At 36.0% G+C, this 18,607-nt stretch overlaps 1 protein-coding gene across 1 annotated transcript in view; it reads left to right on the forward strand.

Moving 5' to 3' along the window:
* The first annotated feature begins 7,186 nt into the window (after positions 1–7,186).
* Positions 7,187–18,607, forward strand: part of RALYL (RALY RNA binding protein like) — a 477,858-nt gene continuing 466,437 nt past the window's right edge. The window contains exon 1 of the mRNA XM_053661126.1: positions 7,187–7,442. Within this exon, the coding sequence (XP_053517101.1) occupies positions 7,187–7,442 (256 nt within the window). The remainder of the gene's footprint in view (positions 7,443–18,607) is intronic.

An 18,607-nucleotide genomic window follows, 5' to 3' on the forward strand; every position in this document is an offset into this window, starting at 1 on the left:
CAGAAAATTTGGGAGACATACTCATTTCCTCTCCGACCCTCATCATATGAATGAAAGCACTCTTAGCAGAGCAGATTTCACAGGTTTATCAGCAAGTCTTTGTGGTGCTAGATTTTTCCCCAGGGCACGCTCTGGCCAGGCAAGGAGCTGCACCTCTCCCCATCAGGTATTCAGGCTTAAGGGGATTAGAGCCAGGAAGTGCTTCTCCTAGAGAATCTGGGGACTCAGGCTTTGTCAAAGCCGGGGGGGGGGGGGCGAGAGTCCATTGCTCTCTGTTACAGCACCCCCCAGTCCTTCCATGAAGGCCTCCCAGGTGATCAAGTCTGGCTTAGGTTGTCCCCCTGCTGTGAGGGGTCTTACCCATCATTAACTTCCAACCAAGCTTTGGGGACGGGGAGAGGAACTGAGGCAGCATTTGCTACCAGAGACAGGCTTTGTCTCCTGCGGCTGGCATTCCAAAGGTCATCTCTCGCCCTTAGCTACAAGGGGTAGAAATACAATTCCTAAAATTAGGCAGAGCGGTCTACAACACTAATTAACAAAACAAACAAGCAAGCAAAATATAACCACAGACACTGATTTCATCTTTCTCTGAATACAAGGGAATGATGCTATTTCTGTTATGGCATCAGCCTCACTAACCTTGTAAACAAATTCCATTCCTCATTGCAGATCCCCTCTCCTATAAAGTTTATGATCTACCCATTTCTCCTGTTCAACCTGATAAATCAGAAAATACTGAATATAGCATTAGGGAAGAGCTGCCAGGCATCACAACCAGCTTGACTTTGCTAAAAAATTCCACTCTCCTCGTGGGAGCGGAAGGGTGTTGGACCTTTCTAGGAAATAGGCGAGAGTTGATAACTAGAGGTTTCTCCTAGCCTATTGACAAAGGAATTTCAGTACTTGAAATTTATCCTTCCTAAGTTTGTTAAAATGCTTTTTGAGATACTTTTGCAATCTAAAAAAACTGGAAAAAAGCTAAATGGTAATCAAGAGAATGAAGAAAATGGTGGTATAGTTTTATTACTATGCATTACTATATACAATAAGATTACTTAAAAACAATAAAATGTGTGCTCAAATAATAAGTAGTGGCAATTGGTATGCAGACTATAATGAATTTTTTCTAAGTACTGCAAAAAGAATGACAAAGAAAATGTGATATTTTAATAGTAATTGTCCTTAGTTGGTATTATCCTTTTTCCTTTCTTCATGTGTATGTATTACCCTTTATATCTACGTATTTCTTAAAATCTTTACTTTTAAAAAGGTGAATTTATCATATTTCAGGAAGATGTTAAGGGCTTAAAATTTAATCTTCATTATAACTACAGTATTGATCTTTATTCTGTACAAAATATACTTGTTGATTTCCCATAAAAATGGACATAAGAAGATTCTTGAAGAATTGAAACTGCTCTGTATGATATGAGTTCTGTCTTTTAAAATTATAGATGTTGAAACAAGTATAAAGGGCACATGGACAAAAAATAGGGGTGGGTGGAAATGGGAAGGAGGGAGGGAGGGCTGGGTGGTGGGCTGGATTGGAGTAAAATACAGAAAACTGTACTAAAACAACAATTAAAATAATTTTTAAAAAAGAACCAAAAAAATTATAGATACTTTTCTCAAGAACAAATTCAGACCCTTTTGGGGCTCTATTTTTGGTTTATTCTGTCCAGGAAGATATACTTAGTGGCATCCATTTATTTCAGGTCAGTTTTCCCTTATTTCTAATTACAAATCTAAGCAATTTTTTACCAACTTGTTTAATGAAAAACATTATTGAAGCACATGTAGATGAGTTAAAAATTAGGAAAGCAAGTGTCCTTTTGAGCAGACAGACATTTACTATATGCAGACTGAATTCTTAAAATAGCCTTTAATGATTAATTCAAATATCACCTGCCTCAAGAATTTTTATCTGGTCTTCTCAAATAGATAAGATCTCTCTATTTTTCAGAAACTACAATGCTGCACACCTTGTAGCATTTTCCAGATTTTACCTTAGATTGTAGCTTTTATAGGAGTACTAGCTGCAGACTTCAGGTGTTAACATTTAGGGTACAATCTGTTCTTTCCTCTTCATTTTCATTCCTTTAATATTTTAGCAGATTCTTGAATGTAGTATGTATGAATATTGTTGGTTGACATTCTTGAATACCTGGTATTTCTCATTGTTGATATTGTTTTGTTGTTCCTTCTTTGTTAGTATGAGTGTCTGAGTGAATCTAAAGTTTAGATTGGAAAATCATGACCACTTAAATTAGATGGGTGGAATATACTGCCCTATTAATTTTGCTCCCAAAATGTCTTCTCTAAGGCCCAATTTAATATTGCATGTATTTCATAATGAATGTATCCTTTCCATTATTTTTACTTTTGAAAATGCTTTTATTTTTTATTATTGTCATACAATTACAGTTGTCCCCATTTTCCCCCTCATTACTCTCCTCTTCCCTGACCACCCCACCTTTCACATTCAATCCTCCCCTCATTGTCTTTGACCATGGGTCCTTTATACATATTCCTTGATGACCCTTCCCCTTATTTCACCTGTTATCTCATTTTCCCTGCCACTCTTATCACTGTCTGTTTGTTCTTTATTTCAAGGTCTCTGGTTCTATTTTGCTCACTGATTTATTTTGTTGATTAGATTCCACTTATAGGTGAGATCACATCCCTTTGAAATTCAAGAGTAGAAATCTCTCTCAAACACAAAGAAAAAAGGCTATATTTAATAAAAATACATTTTAAAAAATTTTACACAGCATTCATCATCTCAGTATGATATTTTCATAATGAAAAGTCTACCTATAAATAAGTCCTTATATGACAGCTACTTGAATTTTTTGTTTTTATTTCGAATTATTTATCCTTTGTAAGATTTTGGGATGTAAAATATACATAGTCAAATTATTTATGTTTTACATTTACATTACATTTTTAAAGGACCAGAGCCTTGTTAGCCTTTTTGAGTAGAGCAATCCAGTGAAATGTTTCCTATAATTTAATTAAGTAAAATTAATATTCAGTACCTCAACTACATTATCACATTTCAAGTCCTCAAAGTCACATGGGGTTATAAGACTTCCTTTATGTAGGTATACAATGTTTCCATAATTACCAAAATTTCTGTGGAGCAGCCATGGGTTATGGTGCATCTTGTACTATACAGCAACCTTCACAGACACCTAACCCTAGCTCCACTCAAACCTCTAACTTAAAAAACAGACAAGTTCTAGGCTAGTTTCATTTTTGCTGAATAATTATCTTTTCTCTTGTCATTTGTGTTGTAGCTGCAACTTTTTCTAAACTGTTGTTTTCATTTTTTTCTTATAATGTAGGCATTTTTCCAATGTCTGAGAGTTCCCTGATTTTCCTCTTTGTCATTGATTTTCAGTATTCAATTATGATGTGTCTGCCTGTGCTTTTCGTTACGTTTATTCTGATTGGGGTTCAGTGAGATTCTGGGATCTATTAGTTCATGATTTCCATAAAATATGGAACATTTTTGGTCATTATTTAAAAAATATTTTTGCCCCTTTGGCACTCCATATACATGTAGGTTAAAGGGCTTGACAATGATCACACACGTTACTTATGCCCTTTTATTATTTTTTCCCAGTGTTTAATCTTCATGACCCATTTTGAATACTCTCCGAAGATTTTATTTCTTTATTTTTTAGAGAGGGGAAGGGAGATAAAAGAGAAGGAGAGAAACATCAATGTGTGGTTGCCTTTCACACTGCGAACAGGAGACCTGGCCTAAAAACCAGGCATGTGCCCTGACTAGGAATTGAACCAGGGACCCTTTGATTCACAGGCCATCACTCTATGACTGAGCCACACCAGCCAGGGTTTATTCTCTACTTTTATAGCTTCACATTCACAAACCAGTTCTTCTGAAGAGTCTTATCACTTTTAATATCAATCAAGTATATTTTTATATTTGATAATATAGTTTTCATATTTACATGTTCCATCTGATTCTTTTTTATATCTTTATTTCTCTCCTGATTTTGGTTTAATTTTCTGATTCTTGGAGTGTCTAGGAGTATTCTATCAGATGCTAAACTTTTTGTATTTTACATATTTGAGTGATTTCTACTTTTTAAAGAATTATTGTGCTTTGCTCTGGTAGACATTCAGATGTTTTGGTTAGTTTGATCATCTTGAGACTGTTTTTTAAGATTTGTCAGTGGGTTCCTAGAGTACCTTTTGCCGTAAGTAACCTTTATCCTCATTACTGAGGCCTGCTCCTTTAGGGTCTAACATTGTACTGCAGAAATTGTTTTAGATTCTAAACTGTTGCTGGTGGAAACTTGAATGACCCCTGGCCTTTTGTGGATTGGGAACCAGTCAGCTCACTGCTTTTCAATAACTCTAACCAACCTCATGAAGTTCACCTTGCATACATGTATCAGAAGTCAGTGCAGATTCAAAGGACTCCTGGGACAACATCTGGTTACATTCTGCATAGCTCTCTTCTCTCTGGGAACATGCCACAAATCCCTGCTTTCTCAGATGTTCTGAACTCTGATCTCTGTCACCTCAACTCAGTAAAGTTGAGGTGACATTATACACATATACACATACACCCCAGCTCTGTGACCCAAAACACTTTCCAGACAGAAAGCTGGGACCAGACTAGACCTTCCTTTACTTTTTGTCTGTCAAGCACCTGGGCTTTGCACTGCCTCTGGTTTAATATTTACATGAGCCTAGTTTTCTAGTTGCTTGAATCAGGAGGGTTCATTCAACCCATTACTCCATCATGGCTGACAGTGAACATCCTTCTTCTACAGACTGAAAATTCATATAACAGAGAAGCACAAGCTACATATTATCCTGTGAGCTGAGGCTTGATTTTGCAGTGTTGAAATGATAATGTACAACACTACCACAAAACTCTTTCTTTGTTATAAACACTGATGAGAATTGGCAAGTCAGACTTTGTGTGAAAAGTTAGACACATACAGATTTTAAGGAGATTAAGAGTCATAAAGTAGAATCTGGAGTTAAGTTATGAGAGTCATCCATGGAGTCAAAGGACAGAGTCAGGGAGGTTATGGTGGTATTTATAGTGAGAATTCAGAGTACATCTGTGCCCTCATATTAAATATGACACAGGGTCACTGTCAAAGACAGACCACTAGATTCTGTAACCATGGGTCTGTCTTAATCTAACAATTTTTGTGTTTGTTTCTTAACCAACTAACCCCTGTCCAGGAAATAAAATGTCAGCCATATGAATAGTTTATTCTTGAAAATAGTGCTATAATAATTCCAAAAATATCACATAAGAGCTAAAATAAAATATTATTTCTGTGGATGATATTACTGATGTTGGCCTGGAGGGGTAGGGGAAGTATTCATCAATCTATTCCAGAGCCAAAAAATAGGTCTTTTAGCTTAATTTTCTCCTTTTGTGTGATTAAAGTACACTGGATTATATGAAGAAGCTAAATGTTTAAAATACATCTGTACATCTTGATTTTCCTTGTTTCAGTTGATTCTCAGGGCATTTGTCTTGAGGTATGTCATAGATTAAATTGCAAAAATTGTTTAAAGTTATCAGTTTTTTGTCCTTTCAACCCTAATATTGAATACCTTGAATGATTTATAAAGAAACCACTAAAATGCAGCTAAACTGAAACAAAACAAAGCAGCAGTATAATCCTTGTTTATAATGATGTCATTCTCTTAATTTTTATGTGAATAAATGCTCATGAAATTCACCTTTCTTATAAGGAGAAACATGTAATTATGAGGGTCTAATATTTAGTAAAAATTTAACCACCCAACATGTAATAATGAACACTCTAATTTTTCTGCTCCTGACTTCAAAAGTTGCTGGTTTAAGTACACAGTAAATTTATTAGTACATCCAGTTTACATGGCTTTAAGATTTCCAAATATTACTGCTCAAATTAGAAATGTCATTTAAAACTATCTTTAACTAAGAGACTGTTTTATTTTTATAACTCTAGGGTTGTAAAAGAGATTCTTCATATAAAAATATTTTTTCACTGATAAAATATATCAATTAGCTAATGTCCAACCTTGCTTATCACTGTCAGAGATTGTGTCTTTGTAGAAATTTAGTTTCACTAAATTTTAAGTTGATAGGTACTTTAAAAGACAACACCAAGCAGTTACAAATAGGTGCCTAATAGACAGAAAACTGTACTTGAAAAATAATTAAATAAAATTAAAAAAAATAAAAAATAAATATTGTTGAATGAATGAATTTTTAAAGTCTTGAAAACTAAACCTGTAGGTGCTGGAATACTTAGAAATAAAAGCTATTCAGCTTAATTAAGCACAATTAAACACTATTCCAAGCCCACAAAGTAGTGTTTGGAAACATTAGCTGTCTTTAGGCCACATAGGAACCATTAGTTAAATGAATTAAAAATGAGTTTGAGAATAGAAACATTAACATGAATTCCCAATCTACTAATTTGCTGATCATTGATGAAAACTTAGCTACACAGGCTGCTTGTTTTGGGAAATTGACATGTGATACTGGTTCAATTAAAGACAATGTACAAAATTCATTCTGTTTAATCTCTTTATTTTCAGAGTCATGTTTTCTTAGTGTTAAGTGTTATAACTATTTTTTTTAATTTTTGACACCATTTTTCTTTTTCCACAGCATTTAATGGAATGGATAGTTAGTTTCTAATAGGACGGTTCTAAGAATGAATAGTCAATATGTCTACCTGTTAAAGAAAATGAAGAGATAAAAATTCATGTTCTTAACAATAAAGGGAGGTCATTTATATATTGCATCATCAGGCCTTAGCCAGGTTGGATGTTCCCTTGTTGATACAATAAGGTGACTTATTCTACAACTTCTTTCTAAAAACTGAGACTTAGAAAAATTATAAAAGGTTTAATTATTACTCAGGGCTTAATTGTAGATAAAGAAACCAGGAACTCATCTACTTATACTTCTATACTAAGTGATTATAAATATTTTTCTATCACATTCTGCAATGCAATATTCACCTTTTGCCTTACTAAATTTTCTTTTCAAGAAAATCGGTCATACTTAGGTAATTGAAGTTTACCTGTTACATATTGTAAAACTGCCAGTGATGTTCATTCCATCTAATTATTTACCCTTTGAGCATTGTTGTTTGTTTGTTTGTTTGTTTTAGGATTAAAACCAACCATGACCGGCAAAACACAGACCAGCAATGTCACCAATAAGAATGACCCCAAGTCCATCAATTCCCGTGTTTTCATTGGCAATCTAAACACAGCCATTGTCAAGAAAGTTGACATTGAAGCCATTTTTTCAAAGTATGGAAAAATAGTAGGATGCTCAGTTCACAAAGGTTATGCATTTGTACAGTACATGAGCGAGCGGCATGCAAGGGCAGCAGTCGCTGGAGAGAATGCCAGAATCATCGCAGGCCAGCCCCTTGGTAAGTGATGCTCAGCCATGTCTTTCACACTGCTGATACTATCTCTGCACATACTGGATGTGGTCTTACTATGTAAGAGCCAGTAGGATCATGGTAACTATCTCTTACTTAAAAATAACAATGCTCATATATTTTAAATTTACAATATTATCTTGCTTGTTCTCATATTCTTTTACATATACAGTTTTTTTTACATGTTTTGAAACTTGAGGTCAAGTGTGCTTATCATAATTGTTACCTCTATCAATCCTAATAGAGGCAGCAAATGAAAAATAGACCATCGTGTTTAACTTGATTTGATTTGAAATGGCCTCTCTTCCAGGAGACACTATGTTATGCAAAAAATAAAATAATAAAATATAATAAAATATAAACTTAATATACTTGTTAATGCAATAATGGCCAACTTGTAAAGAATTTTTCTGAGAGCTTATTGGAACCAAACTGATGATATTCCTGAGAAGCAAGATCTTAAATGTGCTGGAGAATGATGGTTATTCAGGTTTTTTAATACATTTGGAATGAAGAAGGGGAAATAAGAAAGATTACATGAAAGTGGGAGAAAACAAAGTACAAGATAGCTAACAAGATTATGTGTTTCCTTCATGGTAGTTACACTTCTGAGGGTGTCTGAAAAAAAGGATTACTTCTGGCATTTGAAAGTTGTGTGAATGTGGATGCACAAAAACAATGGACAGGACTTGCTCAAAAACCTTTCACTAAGGAAGTTATAGGCCTGCAGTGTAACTACTCACTATGACCTGCCCAGCCAGGAGGTATTTATTATAAGGTCACCCTGTGAGTTTACTTTCAGCCACTGAACTTGTCGGACTAATTATCAGGTCCCTTTTTAGTTCCCATACTTATACTATTTGCTTTTAGGGAGCTAATGTATTTTCCTTATTGTATGTTTTTTTTTAACTTTTTGGAGAGAATGGATAGAAAAATAGCAAAAGAAGGTAAATTTTCAGAGCTGGAAAAGCAATATAACCCAATGTTTCTTATCTTGTCAGGGATCTTGTACATCATACCTGTTAAATCATGAAAAATAATCAGAATTATGCCTAATGTCCAAGAAGTAATACAGTTTATTTCAAGAAAAGAACAGAGTCTGAAGTAAAATATATTCAAAAGAATATATTTTGTAATTAATATATAGATTAAATTTTTTCATTTTTTACATGAGGAAAAGATAATGAATATCACAGTGATTCCATAATTTATGACCAGATGCATGTATCAAACTGATTATACAGCACCATCTCTTGGACATCTATAGGCATCTAAGCTTTAAATGCCACAAAACTCTTGTTTCTTAAATTTATTTTAACTGTTGTTCAAGTACAGTTTTCTGTCATTTACTCTCATCCCAGACCTCCCCTCCAGTGCTCCCCACCTCCCTCCTATTTCCACTCCCCTTAGTGTTTGTCCATGTGTTCCTTATACTTGTTTCCGTAAACCCTTCCCCTTTTCCCCTGAAATTCCCTCCCTTCTCCCCTCTGGTCACTGTCAGCCTGTTCTCTATTTCAGTGTCTTTGGTTATATTTTGCTTGCTTGTTTGTTTTGTTGTTTAGGTTCCTGTTAAAGGTGAGATCATATGGTATTTGTCTTTCACTGCCTGGCTTATTTCACTCAGTATAATGCTTTCCAGTTCCATCCATACTGTTGCAAAGGGTAGGAGCTCCTTCTTCTTTTTCTACTGCATAGAGTTCCATTATGTAAAGGTACCATAGTTTTTGGATCCATTCATTTACTGATGGGCACCTAGGTTGCTTCCAACACTTGGCTATTGTAAATTGTGCTGCTATGAACATTGGGGTGCATAGGTTCCTTTGGATTGGTGTTTCAGGGTTCTTAGGATATAATCCTAGCAGTGGAATTGCTGGGTCAAAAGGCAGATCCATTTTTAATTTTCAGAGAAAATTCCATACTGTTATGCATAGTGGTTGTACCAGTCTGTAATCCCACCAACAGTGCACTAGGGTCTACTTTTCTCCACAACCCCTTCAGTACTTGTTGTTTGTTTCTTTGTTTATGATGGCCATTCTGACTAGTGTAAAGTGGTATCTCATTGTGGTTTTAATTTGCATCTTTCTGGTACCTAGTATTATTGAGCATCTTTTCATGTGTCTCTGGATCCTCTGTATGTTTTCCTTAAACATAGTATCTCAAGTGTCTGTTCAAGTCCTTTGCCCACTTTTTAATTGGGTCACTTATCTTCTTAGAGTGGAGTCATGTAAGTTCTTTGTATATTTTGGAGTTTAAACCCTTGTCTGAGGTATCATTGGCAAATATATTTTCCCATACAATTGGTTGTCTTTTGATTTTAATAATGTTTTTTTAGCCATGCAGAAACTTTTTTATTTTGATGAGATCCCATTTGTTTATTCTTTCCTTTATGTCCCTTGCTCTAGGGGACATATCAGTGAAAATATTGCTAGGTGAAATATCTGAGATTTTCCTGCCTGTGTTTTCCTCTAGGACTTTAATGGTGTTATGGCTTATATTTAAATCTTTTATCCACCTTGATTTTATTTTTTGTATGGTGTAAGTTGGTGCTCAAGTTTCATTTTTTTGCACATAGCTGTCCAGTTCTCCCAAAACCATTTGCTGAATAGGCTATTTTTACTCCATTTTATGTTGCTGCTCCCTCTGTCAAATATTAATTGACCATGAGACTTGGGTTTATTTCTGGGCTCTGAATTAACATAATCAGAATGTCCATACTACCCAAAGCAATTTACAGATTCAATGCAATACCTATGAAAGTACCAATGGCATATTTCACAGACATAGAACAAACACTTCAAAAATTCATATGGAACCATAAACGACCCCGAATAGCAGCTGCTCTTTTGAGAAAGGAGAACAAAGTAGGAGGGATCACAATATCTGATATCAAACTGTATTACAAGGCCACTGTAATCAAAACAGCCTGCTACTGTCATAAAAACAGGCACATGGACCAATGGAACTACAAAAACTCTTGAATGTTTATATCCTCACCCTGCGTCACCCTCATGCTCTCCACCATAATAAACAGGGTAGGACCTTTATCTGTCCAGTTTTTCAAACAAAAACCTAGGGGTCAAACCAGATTCTTCTCTTCCCTGAACACTCCAACATTCATCATCACCTTTCTTGTCCTCCATGTCTCAAACTATGTCACCCTTGAAATCTCTACCAATAGCTATCTCACATAAGCCATCATAGTATCTCAGGTGAACTACAATATAACTCTAAAACTAGATTGTGCCATGATCCTGCTCTTAAATATTCAATATCTTTCCATCTCAATCAAAATAAGATTTATTTTCTATACCGTTTCTATGATGCCCCTCACTACTACATCACTACATCCTTAACTCCATCTGCTAATTCTCTTCATCTTCTTGACTACTGGTAATATTGGTGACCTCGCTATGCCTCACACATTTCAGGATTGCTCATACCTCACAGGCTTTGGATTCTCCATTTCTTCTGCTCACAAGACTGGTCTTTGCTAATTATTTGCTCCCTGCCTTATTGTGGGCTATGCTCACACTCTACTTCCCTAGAGAGGCTCTACTTGAAAAACTTGTCTTAAATGATGCCTGTGGATATTATACAGAAAAGAAAAGTTGGCCTTAAATTAATTTAGCTGTTTTTGTATGTTCATATTTCTTTTGCACAACAGTGAATAAAGGATATCCCTACTTACTAATCTACCCCTGGCTTCCTGGTTTTGATATTTAAGGGAGCTCCTAAACTTTCTTTAGAAAAGAACAATGGATTACATTTGATTGACATTATTTTTTTATTATTTATTTTATTTATTTATTTTTCGAGAGAGGGGAAGGGAAGGAGAAAGAATGGGAGAGAAACATCAATGTATGGTTGCCTCTCATGCATCCCCTGCTGGGAACTGGCCTGCAACCCAGGCATGTGCCCTGACTGGGAATCGAACCTCGATACTCTGGCTCGCAGGCCCACGCTCAATCCACTGAGCTATGCCAGCCAGGGCTGATTGACATTATTTTAGGATTCTTAAAAAGTTACAATCAAGCTGTGAAATTCTTTTCAAATTAAAAAAAAATTAAAGCACAATGTTTATAATGTGAAGCTTCTTATAAAATTTTATCTTGGTTATTTAATAAAATTTAAATTTAAAAAGGTGAAATACTCTCCAGTTCCATCTATTCATGCTGTCATGAATGGTAGGAGCTCCTTCTTTCTTTCAGCTATGTAATATTTTATGTATAAATGTACATGGAATTTTGATCCACTCATCTTTGATCCACTTATTTACTGATGGGCACTTTGGTTACTTCCAGAAGTTGACTATTGTAAAATGTGCAGCTATTAATATTGGAGTCTATAGGTTCTTTTGAACTGGTGTTTCAGGATTCTTAGGGCATAATCCCATCAGTGGAATTGTCAGGTCATGGTTGGAACTGGAGAGCATTGTGATAAGTGAAATAAGCCAGGTGAGAACAGACAAATAACATATGATCTCACCTATAAGTGGACCCTAATCAACAAAACAAACAAGCAAGCAAAATAGAACCAGAGACATTGAAATAAAGAATAAACTGACAATAAGCAGAGGTGGGAAAGAAAGGGATGGGTCATCAAGGGGATGGGTCATACATGGAACATGTATAAAGGAACCATGGACAAAGACAAAGAGAGGTAGGATTGAGGGTGGGAAGTGGGAGAATGGGGAAAGGGAAAGTGGTGGAAGAAAACTGGAGACAACTATACTTGAACAACAATAAAAAATGTAAAACTTAAAATGAACATGTGAAATAGTAATGTAGCCTCTTAATATTTTATTAAATTTGAATTACAAATTTTGTTAATATTGATAGTATTCATTATGTTTTTAATCTAAATCTATTTATAGGAACGTTTTCTTCTCATATTAAGTGAAATGTGAAGCAAACATTTCAATGTTTATCACTGACAATTTTTATATGAGAGTTCACACTCAAAATATGATTTTGTACCAAAATATGCAGAGGTTGGAGACCAAGTCTAGATCAGTGTTCATTTCTACTAATTATACTGGCTTGATTACACAGCTGCTATAAATAATCATTTGTAATATCTTTATTTTTATATTACTTCATGATATAAATGTTATGATGCTTGCAAAAGACATAGTTTACAGACTGAAGAAATCTATTGTTAATAGTAGGAGTAACCCAACACTAAAAAATAACTTATCTATAAAAACTATTCTGGACTTCCAGCCAAGAAGGAGGCATAGGTAGACACACTGTGCCTCCTTGCACAGCCAAAATTAAGGACAACAAAAATTTAGAAACAAACAAAAAAAACAACCACAACTGACAGAAAATTGAACTGTATGGAAGTCCAACAAGCATTCATCCAGACTTGTAAGAGGGGTGGAGTTGGTGGCCTGCAGAGAGGGGTTGCAGGAGGAAAAAACAGTGGCTGGTGAACCCCAGGTTCAGGGGGACAATGAGCAGACCCAGTGAGGCACACAAGGCAGGTGGATGACTGACATCACACATTCACGTGCAGATAAACTAGACAAAAACAGGCAGTGAGACAGACCGCACAACCCAGGGCCCCAATGCTGGGAAATAAGACCTAAAAGCATTAATTGAAAACACTTGTGGGAGTTGAGGTGCCAGACGAGACTTCCAGCCTAACAGGAGAGTTCATTGGAGACAGCCACAAGGTCCTAGAACATACACAAGCCCATCCACCCAGGAACCAGCATCAGAAGAGCCCACTTTGCTTGTGGGAAGCTGCAGAAAAAACTGAAATCCTAGGGAGAGCAGAGCAAGTGCCATTGTTCCCTCTCTGACCTCACCCCCACATACAGCATCAAAAGCCAGCGAGGTGGGTTACCCCACCCTGGTGAACAACTAAGGTTCTGCCCCTCACTACATGATGGGCATGATCAGACCTGCCCCCAAAAAAGGCTCAAATAGAAGAACAAATCAAAGCCCAGAGCCAATACTTTTAAGCAACCAAGAGATAGTCAACCTAACAGATGCACAATTCAAAGCACTGGTGATCAGGATGCTCACAGAATTGGTTGAATTTTGTCACAAATTAGATGAAAAAATAAAGGCTACACTAAGGGAAATGAGGGAAAATGAACAGGCAACCAATAGTGATGAGAAGAAAACTGGGGCTCAAATCAATGGAATGGACCAGAAGGAAGAAGAAAAACAACCAAACAAAAATGAATGAAGAAACAAGGATTCAAAAAAAGTGAGGAGAGGCTTAGGAACCTCCAGGACATCTTTAAACAATCCACCATCCGAATTATAGGGGTACCAGAAGGGGAAGAGGAAGAGCAATAAGTGGAAAACTTATTTGAACAAATAAGAAAGGAGAACTTCCCCAATCTGGCAAAGGAAATAGACTTCTAGGGAGTCCAGAAAGCTCAGAAAGTCCCAAAGAAGGTGGACCCAAGGAAAAACACACCAAGGCACATCATAATTACCTTAGCCAAGATTAAAATGAAGGAGAGAATCCTAGAAGCAGCAAGAGATAAGGGGATAGTCACCTACAAAGGAGTTTCCATCAGACTGTCAGCTGATTTCTTGAGAGACTTTACAGGCAAGAATGGCTGGAAAGTATTACAAGTAGTGAAATCCAAAGACCTACATCCAAGATGGCTCTGTCCAGCAAAGCTCTCATTTAGAATGGAAGGGCAGTTAAATTGCTTCTCAGATAAAGTTAAGTTCAAAGAGTTCATCATCACCAAGCCCTTATTATATGAAATGTTAAAGAGACTTATCTAAGAAAAAGAAGGTAAAAAATATGAACTGTGAAAAGACAACAAACTCACAGTTATTAACAACCACACTAAAACAAAAGCAAACTAAGCAAGCGACTAGAAGAGGAGCAGAACCACAGAAATGAAGATCACATGGAGGGTTAGCAACAGGAAAGTGGGAGGAGGACAGAGAGGGGGAAAGGTACAGAGAATGTACAGGAAAGGTACAGAAGTAGCAAAATGGTAGGTAGAAAATAGGCAGGGGAGGGCAAGAATAGTATGGGAAATGTAGAAGCTAAAGAACTTATCACACATGGACATGAACTAAAGGGAAGGAATGTGGGTGGGAGGGGGTGTACAGGGTGGAAGGGAATGAAGGGGAGGAAATGGGACAATTGTAATAGCATAATCAATACAGTATATATATATATTTTTTTTTAATTTTTTTTTACAAGTCCACATTATACATGGCAAAATGTGGTAATAAGCATCTACCTTGCAGTATTTTTATATATGTGCAACATGCTAGAACAGTACCTATAACACAGTAAGGACTATTAAAAAAAGAAAGAAAAGGATTCTTGTTCTTGTGGGTAAGGAGGAAATCTTCCTCTACCCTTCCTGAGTTCTTATGGCTAGACTAGTAATAAAATTGACATAAGATTGAGAGAAAAAAATAGCAATTTAATATATACACAATGGAGATTATAAATAATGTCCGAGGAATGATTGAAGCAGGCAGTTTTTAATTTTTTTAACTTTTTAAAATTGTTGTTCAAATACAGTTGTCTCCATTTGTCCCCCATCACTCCCCCCACCACAGCCATCCCCACTTCCCACCCTTGATCTTACCACTGTAGTTTTGCCTATGTGTTCTTTATAGGTGTTCCTAAAAACCCTTCTCCCTTCCCCCAACATTATCCCCCCCACCTCCCCTCTGGTTACTGTCAGTTTGTTCCTTATTTCAGTGACTCTGGTTATATTTTGCTTGCTTGTTTGTTTTGTTATTAGGTTTTACTTATAGTGAGATCATATGGTATTTGTCTTTCACTGTGTGGCTTATTTAACTTAGCATAATACTCTCCAGTTCCATCCATGCTGTTGCAAAGGGTAGGAGCTCCTTCTTTCTTCCTGCTGTGTGTAGTCCATCATGTAAATGTACCTGTAAATAGTTTTTTGATCCAATTGTTTACTGATAAGCACTTAGGTTGCTTCCAGCACTTGGCTATTATAAATTATAATTGTGCTGAAGCATACAGTTTTTAATTTTAAACAAAGAAATAGTTCATTTGTTTTTGACAGGATAAATTTTGTCAAAATAGATTTGACAGGACAAGGAAACTAAGGTTTGGGTGTTCACTGGTAAGGAATCTAAATAGAAAGAAGGTTTGGGAGAGTAAATTAGTACAGGAGTAGAGAGATTTGTTTATATGGGTTTCTTGACCTCAGTTCCTTAACTCTAATGATAAGGGTATCTCTCTCAGCAACCTGCACCAAGGAGGGTGCCTTTCACAGGAGAGATTTATACCTGCATCAAAGGGGACAGGGAAGGGTCAATGTGTCCTTGCACTGGCTGCTTATTATGTAACTTGAATTCAAAGTAATCAATGTGTCACTATGGGATAATTGAGAGTGGCCTTCCCTGGGCCCTGAAACTCTAAAACCCGTATACAGGCCCCTGTTGCTTCTAAATAAAGTCTAGCTTAGAAAACGAATACATTAAATAGAGAATTAAGTTAATTTTATTACATTATAATCATCTTACAAATGTTGAAGGACTTCAAAGGAACAGCATGATGAATAAAGGTTGTTACTTTTAAAGTAAATCTGGTGGATATTCTTAATCCTGATCATGAATGAACTAATAAAATGTGCTGGTAGAAAGGAAGGTATTGGAGAATAATGCTATGGAAGGTCAAACAAGAAGAGATCAAATACTTGTGTGACCCATCAATCATGACCAAAGAGTAATGGATTTCAAGTGTGTTTTTATTCTTAGCTACCATTTTGTATCCAGAGTGATCTTTTCAATATACAAGTCTAATCATGTCACTGTTTGATACACTTTCAGTGATTTCTGCATTCTCAGGAAGAGACTGAGTCCCTTGCTGTGACCAACATTTTGTGTGTAATTTGCTTCTTGCTCATCTGTGGTCTTACATCAGCACCCTCTCAACCTTGCTTGGTCTTCATCCAAGTTGACTTCTATGTATTCTCTAAACAAGTCACATACTTCCATCCCCAGGACCTTTGCATGTTCTGTTTGACTGTGTGAAATGTTCTTTTTTCCAAGCTCCACAGCATCTCACCTCTCTCCCCTAGTTCTTCACTTTCCTCATTTAACTATTCATTCTTTAGATTTCAGATCAAATACTTAATGAAACCTACTTTGAACCCTTAAGCCAGCTGGAATGTTTACTTTCCTTTCTAGCATGTATCTTCTTTTCAAATATATTTCTATATTTATTATTCAGTCACTGGTATTCATTCTTTCTCCCTCTAGGCTAAGTTCCTTGAAAACATTGACTATACCTGTTTAGACTAATCTTCTTAGCACTTAGCAGAGCATTGATGCTCCCGTTATAAAGACTCAGTACATATATGGAGAAAGAAGAGTTTGATGGTTGGTGGAATAGATGGAAATAACTAAAGGGCCCTTTACCACCCCTCCCAACACAATGAGATGAAGACAGAGAGTGATCAGGAGAAGGGATAAGAGGAGAAAAAGGAGAAGGAAGATGAGCGGGATCAAGTTCTCTGGAAATTGAGAAACTACAGCTCTAAAGAGAAAGCATTTTGGTCTCATTGTGAGGCAAGTAGGTATTCAGTCTTTCTAAAATCAGCACCCCAGAGGCAGCTAATAGTCCAGATCCAATTTTGTAAATATAATTCAGTCTTCAATAAGCAACAAATATCAACACATCTATATTTTATTCAAAGGTTGTAGTATATGATATATTGGTTTAAGGAAAAATTTTATCATGGAAGACTTCCTCTACATTTCTTAAAATGGCATCCTTTTGTAATTTTACTATTAATGACTAGATATTTGCTTAGTATTTTATCATTGTCAAAGCTCTTTCAGGGCAGAGATTATCTTCTTTGATTCTCACAATGCTAATAAAGAAGTGATTTGCCTGCTAGGAACTGAAGCTCAGAAATTAACTTGCTTTACATCACACAAATGGTGTTGTAGTATATCACACTCACATATTCTGACCCTAATCACTTTCACTTTTTATTCTTGCCAGCAATTCCTTTCATATCAATATATTAATAGAGTGACTTTTCACTTTATCATCCAAGCTAGGACACTTCTGGGAGTGAGAAGGGATGCTATTATTGATTATGCCATGGCATCAGGTTTAAACCAGAATGACCAGGTGGGAACTTAAATGCATAGTCTTCACTATCTACAGCATTTGTACTTGAAGCAGACTGTCAACTTCCCTGGTGTTTCTCATATAACAAATATTTTATAGTATATCAGTTAAAGTAAACCATTCACAGTATCAGATATAAAACCTGATATTTCAGTAGTTAATAGAAATAAGTTTATTTCTTCCTCACATAAGAAGCAATCATTTTTGCTGACATATCTCCTCAGGTAAGGGAAATAGAGGAAATAATTTTTTAAATGGGATCATATCAAACTAAAAATCTTTTGCACAGAAAAAGAAACCATCAACAAAATGAAAAGGCAACCCATTTAATGGGAGAACTCATTTACCAATGGTACATCTGATAAGAGGCTGACTTCCAAAATGTGTAAAGGAATTATACAACTCAACACCAGAAAGACAAACAACCCAATTAAAAATGGGCAAAGGATCCGAATAGGCACTTCTCCAAAGAGAACATACATATGGCCAATAGACATATGAAGAGATGCAAACATCACTAATCATCAGAGAAATGCAAATTAAAATCACAATGAGATATCACTTCACACCTTTCAGAATGTCTGTCATCAATAAATCAAGAAATACTGGAAAAGGTATAGAGAAAAGGGACCCTCTTCTCTAGCCCACAGTTAATCTCCTCTCCTTTGTCCATGCCCATGAATCACTGATATGTGTTCTTTGATGAGTTCCTTCCCCTTCCTTTCACTATTCCCATCTTCCTCCTCCCCTTCTACAGCTATCAGTCTGTTCCATGTTTCCATGTCTCTGGTTCTATTTTTCTCATTAGTTTATTTTTTCATTACATTATAGTTATAAATGATGTCATACATTATTTGCCTTTCACCAACTGGCTTATTTCACTTAGCATAATATTCTCCAGTTCCATCCATGTTGTCACAAAAGGTTGGAGTTCCTTCTTTCTTTCTGCTGCATAATATTCCATTATATAAATGCACCACACTTTTTTAATCCACTCATCTTCTGATGGGCACTTGCTCTGTTTCCACTTAGGTATTATA

The sequence above is a fragment of the Artibeus jamaicensis genome, unplaced genomic scaffold (assembly GCF_021234435.1).
Source record: "Artibeus jamaicensis isolate MK-2021 breed Jamaican fruit bat unplaced genomic scaffold, CSHL_Jam_final scaffold_916, whole genome shotgun sequence".
Taxonomy (NCBI): domain Eukaryota; kingdom Metazoa; phylum Chordata; class Mammalia; order Chiroptera; family Phyllostomidae; genus Artibeus; species Artibeus jamaicensis.